This window comes from Oncorhynchus clarkii, chromosome 14 (genome assembly GCF_045791955.1).
Source record: "Oncorhynchus clarkii lewisi isolate Uvic-CL-2024 chromosome 14, UVic_Ocla_1.0, whole genome shotgun sequence".
In the NCBI taxonomy this organism is placed as follows: domain Eukaryota; kingdom Metazoa; phylum Chordata; class Actinopteri; order Salmoniformes; family Salmonidae; genus Oncorhynchus; species Oncorhynchus clarkii.
The window spans coordinates 29,589,719-29,607,102 of NC_092160.1; the positions used below are offsets into that span (position 1 = coordinate 29,589,719).

Here is a 17,384-nt window from a genome sequence, read left to right on the forward strand (position 1 = left end):
GGGGAGACAGGGGGAGGGGAGACAGGGGGAATGGAGACAGGGGGAGACAGGTGGAGACAGGGGGAGGGGAGAAAGGGGGAGACAGGGGGAGACAGGGGGAGGGGAGAAAGGGGGAATGGAGACAGGGGGAGACAGGGGGAGACAGGGGGAGGGGAGAAAGGGGGAATGGAGACAGGGGGAGACAGGGGGAGGGGAGGGGAGGGGAGACAGGGGGAGGACAGATAGGGGGAGACAGGGGGAATGGAGACAGGGGGAGACAGGGGGAGACAGGGGGAGGGGAGAAAGGGGGAATGGAGACAGGGGGAGGGGAGACAAGGGGGAGACAGTGGAGGGGAGACAAATGGGGGAGACAGGGGGAGAGGGGGAGACAGGGGGAATGGAGACAGGGGGAGACAGGGGGAGGGGAATGGAGACAGGGGGAGAGGAGGGGAAAGGGGGAGATATGGAGAAAGGGGGAGACAGGGGGAATGGAGAAAGGGGGAGACAGGGGGAATGGAGAAAGGGGGAGACAGGGGGAATGGAGAAAGGGGGAGGGGGAGACAGGGGGAGGGGGAGACAGGGGGAGGGGAGAAAGGGGGAATGGAGACAGGGGGAGGGGAGAAAGGGGGAGACAGTGGAGGGGAGAAAGGGGGAGACAGGGGGAGGGGGAGACAGGGGGAATGGAGACAGGGGGAGACAGGGGGAGGGGAGAAAGGGGGAGACGGGGAGGGGAGACAGGGGGAGGGGGAGACATGGGGAGACAGGGGGAGGGGAGAAAGGGGGAGACAGGGGGAATGGAGACAGGGGGAGACAGGGGGAGGGGAGAAAGGGGGAGAGGAGAAAGGGGGAGATATGGAGAAAGGGGGAGACAGGGGGAATGGAGAAAGGGGGAGACAGGGGGAATGGAGAAAGGGGGAGACAGGGGGAATGGAGAAAGGGGGAGGGGGAGACAGGGGGAGGGGGAGACAGGGGGAGGGGAGAAAGGGGGAATGGAGACAGGGGGAGGGGAGACAGTGGAGGGGAGAAAGGGGGAGACAGGGGGAGGGGGAGACAGGGGGAATGGAGACAGGGGGAGACAGGGGGAGGGGAGAAAGGGGGAGACAGGGAGGGGAGAAAGGGGGAGACAGGGAGGGGAGAAAGGGGGAGACAGGGGAGGGGAGAAAGGGGAGGGGAGAAAGGGGGAATGGAGACAGGGGGAGAAAGGGGGAGGGGAGACAGGGGGAGACAGGGGAGGGGAGACATTGGGAGACAGGGGGAATGGAGACAGGGGGAATGGAGACAGGGGGAGGGGAGAAAGGGGGAGGGGGAGACAGGGGGAGGGGAGAAAGGGGGAGACAGAGGAGGGGAGAAAGGGGGAATGGAGACAGGGGGAGGGGAGAAAGGGGGAGGGGGAGACAGGGGAGGGGAGAAAGGGAGAGACGGGGAGGGGAGAAAGGGGGAGACAGGGGAGGGGAGAAAGGGGGAGACAGGGGGAATGGAGACAGGGGGAATGGAGACAGGGGGAGACAGGGGGAGGGAAGAAAGGGGGAGACAGGGGGCATGGAGAAAGGGGGAGACAGGGGGAATGGAGAAAGGGGGAGACAGGGGGAATGGAGACAGGGGGAGACAGGGGAGGGGAGAAAGGGGGAGACAGGGGGAGGGGAGAAAGGGGGAGACAGGGGGGGGGAGCAGGAATGGAGACAGGGGGAGGGGAGAAAGCAGGAATGAAGACAGGGGGAGGGGAGAAATGGGGAGACAGGGGGAGGAGAGGAGGGAGGACAGGAGTCATCTGACATTCCAGAGTACCAGCACAGAATGATGACAGTGCAGCAGTGTGGGTCCTGGCCTGGGGGAACTCTGGAGTTTTGTTCCAGCACAACACTAGCAGACAGGCTCCACTTATCAAAGCAGTGGTCATGGGGAGGCCTGTGTATGTCTGTGTTTGTGTGGCTGCTGGGGACTCAGCTGACTGGGGATCAGTGGTGTTGCGAAGACAAGCAATTGCCCCTGGCATTGCAGGCTACAGTCAGCTGACATGAGATCTGCGTGTGTATACATCCTTCAGGGGGATGGCCTCTGCCCTGATAAGATTAGCTGTCTCCAGATCAGTTAGATCTGTGGCCCAAGGGCTGGGGCTGATCTGTCCAGTCTTGGTGTAGAGCTGAACTGGGGCTGATCTGTCCAGTCTTGGTGTCGAGCTGAACTGGGGCTGATCTGTCCAGTCTTGGTGTAGAGCTGAACTGGGGCTGATCTGTCCAGTCTTGGTGTAGAGCTGAACTGGGGCTGATCTGTCCAGTCTTGGTGTCAGCTGGACTGGGGCTGATCTGTCCAGTCTTGGTGTCAGCTGGACTGGGGCTGATCTGTCCAGTCTTGGTGTCAGCTGGACTGGGGCTGATCTGTCCAGTCTTGGTGTAGAGCTGGACTGGGGCTGATCTGTCCAGTCTTGGTGTCAGCTGGACTGGGGCTGATCTGTCCAGTCTTGGTGTCAGCTGGACTGGGGCTGATCTGTCCAGTCTTGGTGTCAGCTGGACTGGGGCTGATCTGTCCAGTCTTGGTGTCAGCTGGACTGGGGCTGATCTGTTCAGTCTTGGTGTCAGCTGGACTGGGGCTGATCTGTCCAGTCTTGGTGTCAGCTGGACTGGGGCTGATCTGTCCAGTCTTGGTGTCAGCTGGACTGGGGCTGATCTGTCCAGTCTTGGTGTCAGCTGGACTCGGGCTTATTTGTCCAGTCTTGGTGTCAGCTGGACTGGGGCTGATCTGTCCAGTCTCTATGTAGAGCTGGACTGGGGCTGATCTGTCCAGTCTTGATGTAGTGCTGAACTGGGGCTGATCTGTCCGGTCTTGGCGTAGAGCTGGACTAGGGCTGACAGGGGCTGATCTGTTCAGTCTTGGCGTAGAGCTGGACTAGGGCTGACAGGGGCTGATATGTTCAGTCTTGGTGTAGAGCTGTACTAGGGCTGACAGGGGCTGATCTGTTCAGTCTTGGTGTAGAGCTGGACTAGGGCTGACAGGGGCTGATCTGTCCAGTCTTGGTGTAGAGCTGGACTAGGGTTGACAGGGGCTGATCTGTCCAGTCTTGGTGTAGAGCTGGACTAGGGTTGACAGGGGCTGATCTGTCCAGTCTTGGTGTAGAGCTGGACTAGGGCTGACAGGGGCTGATCTGTCCGGTCTTGGTGTAGAGCTGGACTAGGGCTGACAGGGGCTGATCTGTCCGGTCTTGGCATAGAGCTGGACTAGGGCTGATCTGTCCAGTCTTGGCGTAGAGCTGGACTAGGGCTGATCTGTCCAGTCTTGGCGTAGAGCTCGACTAGGGCTGATCTGTCCAGTCTTGGCGTAGAGCTGGACTTGGGCTGATCTGTCCAGTCTTGGTGTAGAGCTGGACTAGGGCTGACAGGGGCTGATCTGTCCAGTCTTGGCGTAGAGCTGGACTAGGGCTGACAGGGGCTGATCTGTCCGGTCTTGGTGTAGAGCTGGACTAGGGCTGACAGGGGCTGATCTGTTCAGTCTTGGTGTAGAGCTGGACTAGGGCTGATCTGTCCGGTCTTGGTGTAGAGCTGGACTAGGGCTGATCTGTCCGGTCTTGGTGTAGAGCTGGACTAGGGCTGACAGGGGCTGATCTGTTCAGTCTTGGCGTAGAGCTGGACTAGGGCTGACAGGGGCTGATCTGTTCAGTCTTGGTGTAGAGCTGGACTAGGGCTGACAGGGGCTGATCTGTTCAGTCTTGGTGTAGAGCTGGACTAGGGCTGACAGGGGCTGATCTGTCCGGTCTTGGTGTAGAGCTGGACTAGGGCTGACAGGGGCTGATCTGTTCAGTCTTGGTGTAGAGCTGGACTAGGGCTGATCTGTCCGGTCTTGGTGTAGAGCTGGACTAGGGCTGATCTGTCCGGTCTTGGTGTAGAGCTGGACTAGGGCTGACAGGGGCTGATCTGTTCAGTCTTGGTGTAGAGCTGGACTAGGGCTGACAGGGGCTGATCTGTTCAGTCTTGGTGTAGAGCTGGACTAGGGCTGACCGGGGCTGATCTGTTCAGTCTTGGTGTAGAGCTGGACTAGGGCTGACAGGGGCTGATCTGTTCAGTCTTGGTGTAGAGCTGGACTAGGGCTGACAGGGGCTGATCTGTTCAGTCTTGGTGTAGAGCTGGACTAGGGCTGACCGGGGCTGATCTGTTCAGTCTTGGTGTAGAGCTGGACTAGGGCTGACAGGGGCTGATCTGTTCAGTCTTGGTGTAGAGCTGGACTAGGGCTGACAGGGGCTGGTTGCAATGAGCTTTGCAACTCTGCTATGGAGACAACACGTTTGTGGATGTATGTGATGTGATGTCTGAGTCTGATGATGATGAATAGGAAGATGATTATGATAATAAGCCGGGGGAATAGATTGTTTACGAAATTAAGAAGACAAACTGCACATTTCTAACATCAAACTATTTTGTAGAGATGCAGTTTGCCATCCAGACAGACACACAGAAGCCCTGACATGGCAGGGAGAAACAGCTACTGGAGGAAGTCTAAGATCACTGAGTACACAAGTCCCTTACCTTGACCCCTAACCCTTTACATAACCACAACAACATACCACACAACCCCCACACAGTACTCCATCCTCACACTCAGTCGCCTAATTTAAGACATTTATTCAAGAAATACTACCAAGGATGAGCTAATAAAAAGCATTGATGAATCGTTGAAGTGAGGGGGAGAGAGAGGAACAGAGAAACGTTGTTGTCTTTCTCTCTGCTCTGTGAGAATAACTTCCAATGAATACAGAGTGAATGAAAACAGACAGTATGTTAATCAAATCTTGAATTGAAAGCACATTTTGTAGATTATTTTCCATTGAACGCTACTAAATCTGTCTATTCTCTATTGTTGTATAACATTGTTTTATCTGTGTATCCTCCTCTGAGAGCGCCGCTTCAGAGTTAACTAGAGAAGAACGGGGAGCTTCAAAGTAACGGAGAACAGACGAGAGGCGCAGAGGAATGAACTCACCATTGGTACTCATGATGCTCACAGGTTCTCATCCAAGACAATGTTCCCAGAAAACACCGGATATCATCTTCAGAGCAGCTATAATTCCAATAAAGCGAAATATCCTTCCACTCTGGTGACTTTTCAACCCGAGGGGGAGAAACGGAAAGAGAAATAGAGACCGGGGTGTTCCCAGTGCTCTGGAATCCAATACGTAAACGACAAACCTCCTCCTTTTCAATGGTTGAGCAGAAAAATAACGTCAGACAGCCAGGAAAGACACAATTTTGCACAGTCGCATTCCATGTCTAGGATGTTGTCCCTCCCGGTTGATTTCAGTGTTCTCTCAAAGCGCTGAACATGGCTGGCACCGCCGTGCGCTCGCTCTCCTCTCTCTCCCAGTAGATACGTGAAAAGAACTCGCGCTCCAACCACAGGCTCCAATGGAGCGACGTCACGGAAGCACAGCGCGCAGGTTCGGTGTGGCACGCGAGCAAACGGTGGAGCGAACGATCATCGTGTTTTTTTCTGAGGTCAAGGTAGAGGGGAGAGCAGGCGCACCTGCGGTTTGGGATTTAAACTCCGCGGATGATTACCAGGGATGACACCGCCCTCTTCTGGAGGTATTTTATGGTGCACACTAATATATTCATTGGATCGTTCCCTTTATTAGTCTAGATAACACACTACAGCGTTGGGGAAGCTACTCTGAAATCATAGTTTACCAACCTACCAATCACTTCACACTTGAAGAAGTTAACATACAACTAAAGCTACACAAATATAGTTTACCTTGAAAAAGTTAAAAAAAAATATTATCTATATCTCAAATTTCATAAACTACAAATTGCAAGATCAACAGATCCATATGGGGTCAGATTTTAATCAAATGTGCATTTTAGCCTATTAAACACACAAAAAAATATTTTTCAATTGAGAAGTATGGATGTCTGATACCGAAAAAGAAAGCAGATTCTTGTCTATACTTCACCCATAATTTATTACATTTTTTCAAAAAAACATATGTAGTTCCTGTAGTTAGCTATACTTCTACATGGCAAAAAAGCAATTAACTACTGAAATCACTACCAAGATTAGAATTGATTTCAACTACCACCAAGCTACTGCTAAAAGTAGATTCATTAGTAGTTTAACTTCATGTAGTTCACTACTCCCCAACACTGACAAACAATAGGGCTCATAAAACTCAACCAAACAACTGTCATTACAAAGGTTCATTCCCTCGTTTTTAATCAAATATGCAAATAAAAAAACAGTTTTATTTTCACTTTATGATGATACGATGAAGTGAGCGTCATGAATGAGATTCCCATCAATGTGATGTCTATAACACACATAACAGAATGGGTTCATATATACAGGGATGGTATTACTGACACCAATCACCTAGTTTTTCATGCTTGTACAGAGATTGATTGGAGCTGCGAGGGCTGCGCTCCTCATGACATTGTCGCCACCTGCAGGACATTAGTGATCCTTTGAACCTACTGTTTTGAACCTACTGTTTTGAACCTACTGTTTTGAACCTACTGTTTTGAACCTACTATTTTGAGCCACATGAAGAGATGAGACTAGTTCAAATCAAATCATTTTTTTTGTTTACTGATGCTTACAGATCAAAACAACTGAAGTTATGTGGGGGCCCTGACAGATCAAAACAACTGAAGTTATGTGGGGGCCCTGACAGATCAAAACAACTGAAGCTATGTGGGGGCCCTGACAGATCAAAACAACTGAAGCTATGTGTGGGCCCTGACAGATCAAAACAACTGAAGCTATGTGGGGGCCCTGACAGATCAAAACAACTGAAGCTATGTGTGGGCCCTGACAGATCAAAACAACTGAAGCTATGTGGGGGCCCTGACAGATCAAAACAACTGAAGTTATGTGTGGGCCCTGACAGATCAAAACAACTGAAGCTATGTGGGGGCCCTGACAGATCAAAACAACTGAAGCTATGTGTGGGCCCTGACAGATCAAAACAACTGAAGTTATGTGGGGGCCCTGACAGATTAAAACAACTGAAGCTATGTGGGGGCCCTGAGTAGGATTTGATTTGGGAGCCCACTGTACCTCGGTAAAACTCCTGGGTAAAGGGAGAGGCAGCCCAAAAAATTACCCAAACACTTCCATGTCCATCACCGCCTGGTACGGCAACTGCACTGCCCACAACCGCAGGGCTCTCAGAGTGTGTGTGGTGTGGTCTGCACAACGCATCACCGGAAGCAAACTACCTGCCATCCAGGACACCTACTGCACCCGATGTCACAGGAAGGCCAAAAAGATAATCAAGGACAACAAACACCGGAACCACCGCCAATGCCTGTTCGCTATCATCCAGAAGGCGAGGTCAGTACATGTGCAACAAAGCTGGGACCGAGAGACTGAAAAATACCCTCTATCCACAAGGCCATCAGACTGTTAAACAGCCATCACTAACACAGAGAGACTGCTGCCTACATACAGACTTGAAATCATTGGCCACTCTAACAATGGATCACTAGTCACTTTATTAATGCCACTTAAATAATGATGTTTACATATCTTGCATTACTCATCCCATATGAATATACTGTATTTTATACCATCTACTGCATCTTGCCTATGCCGGTCAGTCATTGCTCACCCATATATTTATATATTCTTATTCCATTCCTTTACTTAGACTTGTGTGTATTAGGTAGTTGTTGGGAAATTGTTAGATTACTTATTAGATATTGCTGCACTGTCGGAACTAGAATCACAAGCATTTCGCTTCTTTCGCAGTAACATCTGCTAACCATGTGCATGTGACCAATAAATGTTGATTTGATTTGATGTAGGGTAGTGCATGTCGTGATGTTGTATCCAGATGGAAGAGCTTCCCTTTCAATGCCACTTGACATGCAGAGATATGCAAACCCTACTGGAGGTTTCTCATCATCTCTCAATCAGATGAATACGGGGGGAAACTGTGTAGCTATAGTAAACTTGCTAGCCAGCTACCTCAGTGCATTTCTACCTGTAGTCAACATATTTATAGCGGCAAATGTGTTAAATTATAGCAGTGGGATGAGAAGAATAATCAACTCAGGACTCTATGCATTCTATGGAAAATAATGCTTCCACGTTGTGGATTATTGTCCACAGAACGCAAAGCCCCTCGTTTATTATCCCGTATACACACTGGCGAGGAGAATATGCCGGTACCCTCATGAAGAGGACTTTCCTGTTTTTCAGTTCAGAAGACAATGGGCACAATGTACGCTTGACACAAGAGCATACTTCACAGCACGTCCTACACGTACACACAAAGTCTTGTATAGCTGACCTTGGGGGGACACACAATTCAGTCTCATTCAAAATCCTATTTTCCCTAAACCTTACCCTAACCTTAACCCTAACCCCAAAACCTAACCTTCACCCTAACCCTATCTCCTAATCCTTAAACCAACCGTAGCTCCTAACCTTAAACCTAATTCTAACCCTAATGGTGCTGACCCCATTTAGTCGACATGTCGACCGGTTGGTTGACCAATATTTGTTTTTACTCGAGCAGTGGTAAATATATAACAAATATATATGGTACACGAGACACCGGTCTGATTCACTCCTGTCTCAGTGGACTAATCCATTGCTGAGGCCACGGGGGTGGCACACCAGTATCACCAGTAGTACATTTACTGTTAATTTCCATCATTTCTCATCAACAATGTTTGTTTGGTTCCGGTCATTTCTGTTAATGCATTCAATATATTATTATTACAGCCTTACCATTCTCATTGTTGGAGTGGACACGTTGTTTGCAAAGCTCACAACCTAGACTACACTTGTGAGAAAAAAAGTTTTGGTTTATTTAATTCCATATATGAGTTGTCAATTTATTCATTATCTTTTGTTTGGAGCGCTCCTGTCAATCTTGAGTAAGGACAAACCCCTGATTACACATAGAAGTAGGCTTAGGCTATCTGGCCTTTGCACAAATGTAGGCCTATAGATGTGCCCATTTGGGGATCTGATAGTATTCCTGATTGTCTTAACTCATTATCACTGTGAAGCTTCTCAATGTAATGTTTTCTCCTCCTCAAACAGAAAGTAAACAAATTCTGTTTTTACATCTATTGAGAATGACAATGGTTCCTCAACATCGCCCATTTTAAATATATATCCAGCTCTCTCCCTTTTGATAACCACTCAGCAGAAAGCAGAAGAAAATGTAAAGCTCTACACCGGTGGAAACTGGCCAGGAAACTCTGAGGGTCCAGAATATTTTATATAGTGTTTGTCACATCCTGATCATAGGAAACCTGTATTTTCTATGGTAGAGTAGATCAGGGCGTGACTAGGGTTTTTTGTTATAGTTTATATTTTCTATGTGGAGTTCTAGGTTTGATTTTAATATGTTGATGATTTGTATGATTCCCAATTAGAGGCAGTTGGTTATCGTTGTCTCTAATTGGGGATCATACTTAAGTACTTAAGTAGCATTTTTCCCACCTGTGGGTGATGGGATATTGTTTATGTTTAGTTACCTGTTAGCACGGAATTGTCGTCACAGTTCGTTTATTGTTTTGTATTTGCTTAAGTTTCACTTTATTCATTAAAATATGTGGAACGCTACTTACGCTGCTCCATGGTCCAATTATTACCAACAGTGTGACAGTGTTGCAAGGTTGCTAGCAGGAGCATATGGCTGGACCCAACTTAATACTTGATACAATGTTTCAAGTTTGTTGCAGACAGGCCATGCATAGCCAATGTTTATTTTTATCAGGATTTTTCTACCTGCGGGCTACAAGGTTTTTATTTATTGGCTAAACCCTGACACTAATTCTAACCTTAACCCTAAACCCCCTAGAAATAGCATTTGACCTTATGGGAAATATCAAAATGTCAGACGTTGGTCGAATGCTTGTTCGTTAACTATTCTTTTGGTGACTTCTGGTCCCAATAAATATAGTTAAAAACACACTCACACACACTCCTGAACACAATTACACATTCATTCAATTCACCCAAAATTCAAAATGTTCTTGGAGGCTAAAGTCTTCCACTTTGCTGGGTTATATGACTGGGCTATTGAAGTCCTTAGTCATGATCTCCAGAGTTAAGATAATACAGGTTGGAATGTGATGAAGGTAATCTAGTTCAGTGAATCATTATAGTTTGGACACCTGCTGATTCAAGGGTTTTTCTTTAATATCTACATTGTAGAATAATAGTGAAGACATGAAATAACACATAAGGAATCATGTAGTAACCAAAAAAGTGTTTAACCTAACAACTCAAATATATATCTTTTATTTTAGATTCTTCAAAGTAGCCACCCTTTGCCTTGATGACAGCTTTGCACGCTCTTGGCATTCTCTCAACCAGCTTGACCTGGAATGCTTTTCCAACAGTTTTGAAGGAGTTCTCACATATGCTGAGCACTTGTTGGCTGCTTTTCCATCACTTTGAGGTCCAACTCATCCCAAACCATCTCTATTGGTTTGAGGTCGGGTGATTATGGAGGCCAGGTAATCTGATGCAGCACTCCATCACTCTCCTTCTCGGTCAAATAACCCTTACACAGCCTGGAGGTGTGTTGGGTCATTGTCCTGTTGAAAAATGAATGATAGTCCAACTAAGTGCAAACCAGATGGGATGGCGTATCGCTGCAGAATGCTGTGGTAGCCATGCTGGTTAAGTGTGCCTTGAATTCTAAATAAATCACTGATAGTGTCACCAGCAAAGCACCCCCACACGATCACACCTCCTCCTCCATGCTTCATGGTGGGAAGTACACATGGGGAGATGATCCGTTCACCTCCTCTGTGAAACAGTGGTATTTTTCTTCTTCTTAAAGGTTATGGGTAGGTTTAGGGGTTGGGTAAGGGGTTGGGTAAGAGGCTGGGTAAGGGGTTGGGTAAGGGGTTGGGTAAGGGGTTGGGTAAGGGGTTGGGTAAGAGGCTGGGTAAGGGGTTGGGTAAGGGGTTGGGTAAGAGGTTGGGTAAGAGGCTGGGTAAGGGGTTGGGTAAGGGGTTGGGTAAGGGGTTGGGTAAGAGGCTGGGTAAGGGGTTGGGTAAGAGGCTGGGTAAGGGGTTGGGTAAGGGGTTGGGTAAGAGGTTGGGTAAGAGGCTGGGTAAGGGGTTGGGTAAGAGGCTGGGTAAGGGGTTGGGTAAGGGGTTGGGTAAGAGGTTGGGTAAGAGGCTGGGTAAGGGGTTGGGTAAGGGGTTGGGTAAGGGGTTGGGTAAGGGGTTGGGTAAGGGGTTGGGTAAGAGGTTGGGTAAGGGGTTGGGTAAGGGGTTGGGTAAGGGGTTGGGTAAGGGGTTGGGTAAGAGGTTGGGTAAGGGGTTGGGTAAGGGGTTGGGTAAGGGGTTGGGTAAGGGGTTGGGTAAGGGGTTGGGTAAGAGGTTGGGTAAGGGGTTGGGTAAGGGGTTGGGTAAGGGGTTGGGTAAGGGGTTAGCAAAATGTGAATTTTAATGGACAAACATTTTTACTCCCAAAAATGTCCTGAAATTTCACAAAAGCAAAGTTATGTGTGTGTGTGTCTGTGTTAACCTATAGTAACAGTAACATGACAGAGTCTGGACCTATAGTAACAGTAACATGACAGAGTCTGGACTGTGTTGTGTTAACTTATAGTAACAGTAACATGACAGAGTCTGGACCTATAGTAACAGTAACATGACAGAGTCTGGACTGTGTTGTGTTAACCTATAGTAACAGTAACATGACAGAGTCTGGACCTATAGTAACAGTAACATGACAGAGTCTGGACTGTGTTGTGTTAACTTATAGTAACAGTAACATGACAGAGTCTGGACCTATAGTAACATCAACATGACAGAGTCTGGACTGTGTTGTGTTAACTTATAGTAACAGTAACATGACAGAGTCTGGACTGTGTTGTGTTAACTTATAGTAACAGTAACATGACAGAGTCTGGACCTATAGTAACATCAACATGACAGAGTCTGGACTGTGTTGTGTTAACTTATAGTAACATCAACATGACAGAGTCTGGACTGTGTTGTGTTAACTTATAGTAACAGTAACATGACAGAGTCTGGACCTATAGTAACATCAACATGACAGAGTCTGGACTGTGTTGTGTTAACTTATAGTAACATCAACATGACAGAGTCTGGACTGTGTTGTGTTAACTTATAGTAACAGTAACATGACAGAGTCTGGACCTATAGTAACATCAACATGACAGAGTCTGGACTGTGTTGTGTTAACTTATAGTAACATCAACATGACAGAGTCTGGACTGTGTTGTGTTAACTTATAGTAACAGTAACATGACAGAGTCTGGACCTATAGTAACATCAACATGACAGAGTCTGGACTGTGTTGTGTTTTGTTCTGAGTGGAGCAGAGAGAGAAAGATAAATCCATGACAGAGCAAAGAGGAAACAAGACAATAGAGGGATGTAGAGAGGAGCCTCTCTCTCTCTCTCCCTCTCACACTCTCTTCCTCTTTCTCTCTTCATCTAACCTCTTAATCTCACCTCTCTCTTTCCTTCGCTCTGTCTCTCTGTCCTTTTTCAGCCTCTCAGAGCCACAAAAGTTCAACTGCCCTACAATTTCCATGGGCACAAGACATCCCTGCTGTACACCTTGTCAAAGTTGACATCATCTTAACCCACTAACCCTCCTATCAGACCGGCAATCCCAAATCATATACAGTACCAGTCAAAAGTTTCCAGGGTTTTTCTTTATTTTCACTATTTTCTGCATAGTTTAATAATATTGCAGACATCAACATTTGAAATAACACATATGGAATCATGTAGTAACCAAAAAAGTGTTAAAAAATCTAAATATATGTTATATTTGATATTCTTCAATGCAGCCACCCTTTGCCTTGATGACAACTTTGCACATGCTTGGCATTCTCTCAACCAGCTTCATGAGGTAGTCACCTGGAATGCATTTTAATTAACAGGTGAGCTTTGTTAAAAGTACATTTGTGGAGTTTCTCTAATTCTTAATGTGTTTGAGCCAGTCAGTTGTGTTGTGACAAGGTAGGGGTGGTATACAGAAGATAGCTCTATTTTGTAAAATACCAAGTTCATATTAAGGCAAGAACAGCTCAAATAAGCAATGAGAAACGACAGTCCATCATTACTTTAAGACATGAAGGTCAGTCAATCTGGAACAATTCAAGAACTGAATGGTTCTTTAAGTGCAGTCGCAAAAATAATCAAGAGTTATGATCAAACTGGCTTTCATGAGGACCGACACAGGAAAGGAAGACCAAGAGTTGCCTCTGCTGCAGAGGATCAGTTCATTAGAGTTACCAGCCTCAGAAAATGCAGCCCAAATAACAGAGTTCACAGAGTTCAAGTAAAAGACACATCTCAACATCAACTGTTCAGAGGAGACTGATCAGGCCATCATGGTCAAAATGCAGCAAAAAAAAACACCATTAACCGAAACCACCCACCCACCGTGTTTAGCACCGTCTACTAACTGTTAGCTTGTTAGCACAGGCCTGCTAACCATCTGAATCGCCGCGTCCCAAACACTCACTGAACCCATATTTACTTTCTATCCCTTTTCGATTTTTAATTTGTTTATACCTTCCGGTAACCTGCCTCACCCAATGTGATACGGAACCGCTATTATCTTTACATTTTTAGAACACACTCAAGAACCTTCAGAAGCTAACCAGCTAACTGGCTACAAGCTATTTAGTCATTGTTAGTTTTCTAACCTGGATAACACTCGCCAGTCCAGCTTCCCTGCCCCATCCACCGCTGCCCCTTGGACACTGATCACTTGGCTACATAGCTGATGCATGCTGGACTGTCCATTAATTCACGGTAATCCATTCTGCTTGTTTATGTTTTATCTGTCGGCCCCAGCCGCACTTAGGCTCTGTGTGTAGTTAATCCGACCCTCTCTGCCTAATCAATCGCCATTCTACCTGCTGTTGTTGTGCTAGCTGATTAGCTGTTGTTGTCTCACCTACTGTTTTCGCTAGCTCTCCCAATTCAACACCTGTGATTACTGTATGCCTTGCTGTATGTCTCTCTCAAATGTCAATATGCCTTGTATACTGTTGTGCAGGTTAGTTATCATTGTTTTAGTTTACAATGGAGCCCCTAGTTCCACTCTTTATACCCCTGATACCTCCTTTGTCCCACCCCCCACACATGCGGTGACCTCACCCATTACAACCAGCATGTCCAGAGATACAACCTCTCTCATCATCACCCAGTGCCTGGGCTTACCTCCGCTGTACCCGCACCCCACCATACCCCTGTTTGCGCATTATGCCCTGAATATATTCTACCATGCCCAGAAACCTGCTCCTCTTATTCTCTGTCCCCAACGCCCTAGGCGACCAGTTTTGATAGCCTTCAGCCGCACCCTCATACTACTCCTTCTCTGTTCCGCGGGTGATGTGGAGGTAAACCCAGGCCCTGCATGTCCCCAGGCACCCTCATTTGTTGACTTCTGTGATCGAAAAAGCCTTGGTTTCATGCATGTCAACATCAGAAGCCTCCTCCCTAAGTGTGTCTTACTCACTGCTCTAGCACACTCTGCTAACCCTGATGTCCTTGCCGTGTCTGAATCCTGGCTCAGGAAGGCCACCAAAAATTCTGAGATTTCCATACCCAACTATAACATCTTCCGTCAAGATAGAACTGCCAAAGGGGGAGGAGTTGCAGTCTACTGCAGAGATAGCCTGCAAAGTAATGTCATACTCTCCAGGTCCATACCCAAACAGTTCGAACTACTAATTTTGAAAATTACTCTCTCCAGAAATAAGTCTCTCACTGTTGCCGCCTGCTACCGACCCCCCTCAGCTCCCAGCTGTGCCCTGGACACCATTTGTGAATTGATCGCCCCCCATCTAGCTTCAGAGTTTGTTCTGTTAGGTGACCTAAACTGGGATATGCTTAACACCCCGGCAGTCCTACAATCTAAGCTAGATGCCCTCAATCTCACTCAAATCATCAAGGAACCCACCAGGTACAACCCTAACTCTGTAAACAAGGGCACCCTCATTGACGTCATCCTGACCAACTGGCCCTCCAAATACACCTCCGCTGTCTACAACCAGGATCTCAGCGATCACTGCCTCATTGCCTGTATCCGCTACGGAGCCGCAGTCAAACGACCACCCCTCATCACTGTCAAACGCTCCCTAAAACACTTCTGCGAGCAGGCCTTTCTAATCGACCTGGCCCGGGTATCCTGGAAGGACATTGACCTCATCCCGTCAGTTGAGGATGCCTGGTCTTTCTTTAAAAGTAACTTCCTCACCATTTTAGATAAGCATGCTCCGTTCAAAAAATGCAGAACTAAGAACAGATATAGCCCCTGGTTCACTCCAGACCTGACTGCCCTCGACCAGCACAAAAACATCCTGTGGCGGACTGCGCTAACATCGAATAGTCCCCGCGATATGCAACTGTTCAGGGAAGTCAGGAACCAATACACACAGTCAGTCAGGAAAGCTAAAGCCAACTTCTTCAGGCAGAAGTTTGCATCCTGTAGCTCCAACTCCAAAAAGTTCTGGGACACTGTGAAGTCCATGGAGAACAAGAGCACCTCCTCCCAGCTGCCCACTGCACTGAGACTAGGTAACATGGTCACCACCGATAAATCCATGATTATCGAAAACTTCAACAAGCATTTCTCAACGGCTGGCCATGCCTTCCGCCTGGCTACTCCAACCTCGGACAACAGCCCCCCCCCCCCCCGCAGCTACTCGCCCAAGCCTCTCCAGGTTCTCCTTTACCCAAATCCAGATAGCAGATGTCCTGAAAGAGCTGCAAAACCTGGACCCGTACAAATCAGCTGGGCTGGACAATCTGGACCCTCTATTCCTGAAACTATCCGCCGCCATTGTCGCAACCCCTATTACCAGCCTGTTCAACCTCTCTTTCATATCGTCTGAGATCCCCAAGGATTGGAAAGCTGCCGCAGTCATCCCCCTCTTCAAAGGGGGCGACACCCTGGACCCAAACTGTTACAGACCTATATCCATCCTGCCCTGCCTATCTAAGGTCTTCGAAAGCCAAGTCAACAAACAGGTCACTGACCATCTTGAATCCCACCGTACCTTCTCCGCTGTGCAATCTGGTTTCCGAGCCGGTCACGGGTGTACCTCAGCCACGCTCAAGGTACTAAACGATATCATAACCGCCATCGATAAAAGACAGTACTGTGCAGCCGTCTTCATAGACCTTGCCAAGGCTTTCGACTCTGTCAATCACCGTATTCTTATCGGCAGACTCAGTAGCCTCGGTTTTTCGGATGACTGCCTTGCCTGGTTCACCAATTACTTTGCAGACAGAGTTCAGTGTGTCAAATCGGAGGGCATGCTGTCCGGTCCTCTGGCAGTCTCTATGGGGGTGCCACAGGGTTCAATTCTCGGGCCGACTCTTTTCTCTGTATATATCAATGATGTTTCTCATGCTGCGGGCGATTCCCTGATCCACCTCTACGCAGACGACACCATTCTATATACTTCCGGCCCGTCCTTGGACACTGTGCTATCTAACCTCCAAACGAGCTTCAATGCCATACAGCACTCCTTCCGTGGCCTCCAACTGCTCTTAAACGCTAGTAAAACCAAATGCATGCTTTTCAACCGTTCGCTGCCTGCACCCGCACGCCTGACCAGCATCACCACCCTGGATGGTTCCGACCTTGAATATGTGGACATCTATAAGTACCTAGGTGTCTGGCTAGACTCTAAACTCTCCTTCCAGACCCATATCAAACATCTCCAATCGAAAGTCAAATCAAGAGTCGGCTTTCTATTCCGCAACAAAGCCTCCTTCACTCACGCCGCCAAACTTACCCTAGTAAAACGGACTATCCTACCGATCCTCGACTTCGGCGACGTCATCTACAAAATTGCTTCCAACACTCTACTCAGCAAACTGGATGCAGTTTATCACAGTGCCATCCGTTTTGTCACTAAAGCACCTTATACCACCCACCACTGCGACTTGTATGCTCTAGTCGGCTGGCCCTCGCTACATATTCGTCGCCAGACCCACTGGCTCCAGGTCATCTACAAGTCCATGCTAGGTAAAGCTCCGCCTTATCTCAGTTCACTGGTTACGATGGCAACACCCATCCGTAGCACGCGCTCCAGCAGGTGTATCTCACTGATCATCCCTAAAGCCAACACCTCATTTGGCCGCCTTTCGTTCCAGTTCTCTGCTGCCTGTGACTGGAACGAATTGCAAAAATCGCTGAAGTTGGAGACTTTTATCTCCCTCACCAACTTCAAACATCTGCTATCTGAGCAGCTAACCGATCGCTGCAGCTGTACATAGTCTATTGGTAAATAGCCCACCCATTTTCACCTACCTCATCCCCATACTGTTTTTATTTATTTATTTTTATTTTTCTGCTCTTTTGCACACCAATATCTCTACCTGTACATAACCATCTGATCATTTATCACTCCAGTGTTAATCTGCATAATTGTAATTATT

General features: G+C 47.8%; 1 protein-coding gene across 1 annotated transcript in view; it reads right to left on the reverse strand.

Moving 5' to 3' along the window:
• Nucleotides 1-5,298, reverse strand: part of LOC139366493 (actin-binding LIM protein 3-like) — a 124,505-nt gene extending 119,207 nt beyond the window's left edge. Inside the window, exon 1 of the mRNA XM_071104017.1 lies at nucleotides 4,948-5,298. Within this exon, the coding sequence (XP_070960118.1) occupies nucleotides 4,948-4,960 (13 nt within the window). The 5' untranslated portion in view covers nucleotides 4,961-5,298. The remainder of the gene's footprint in view (nucleotides 1-4,947) is intronic.
• Between the last annotated feature and the right edge of the window lie 12,086 nt (nucleotides 5,299-17,384).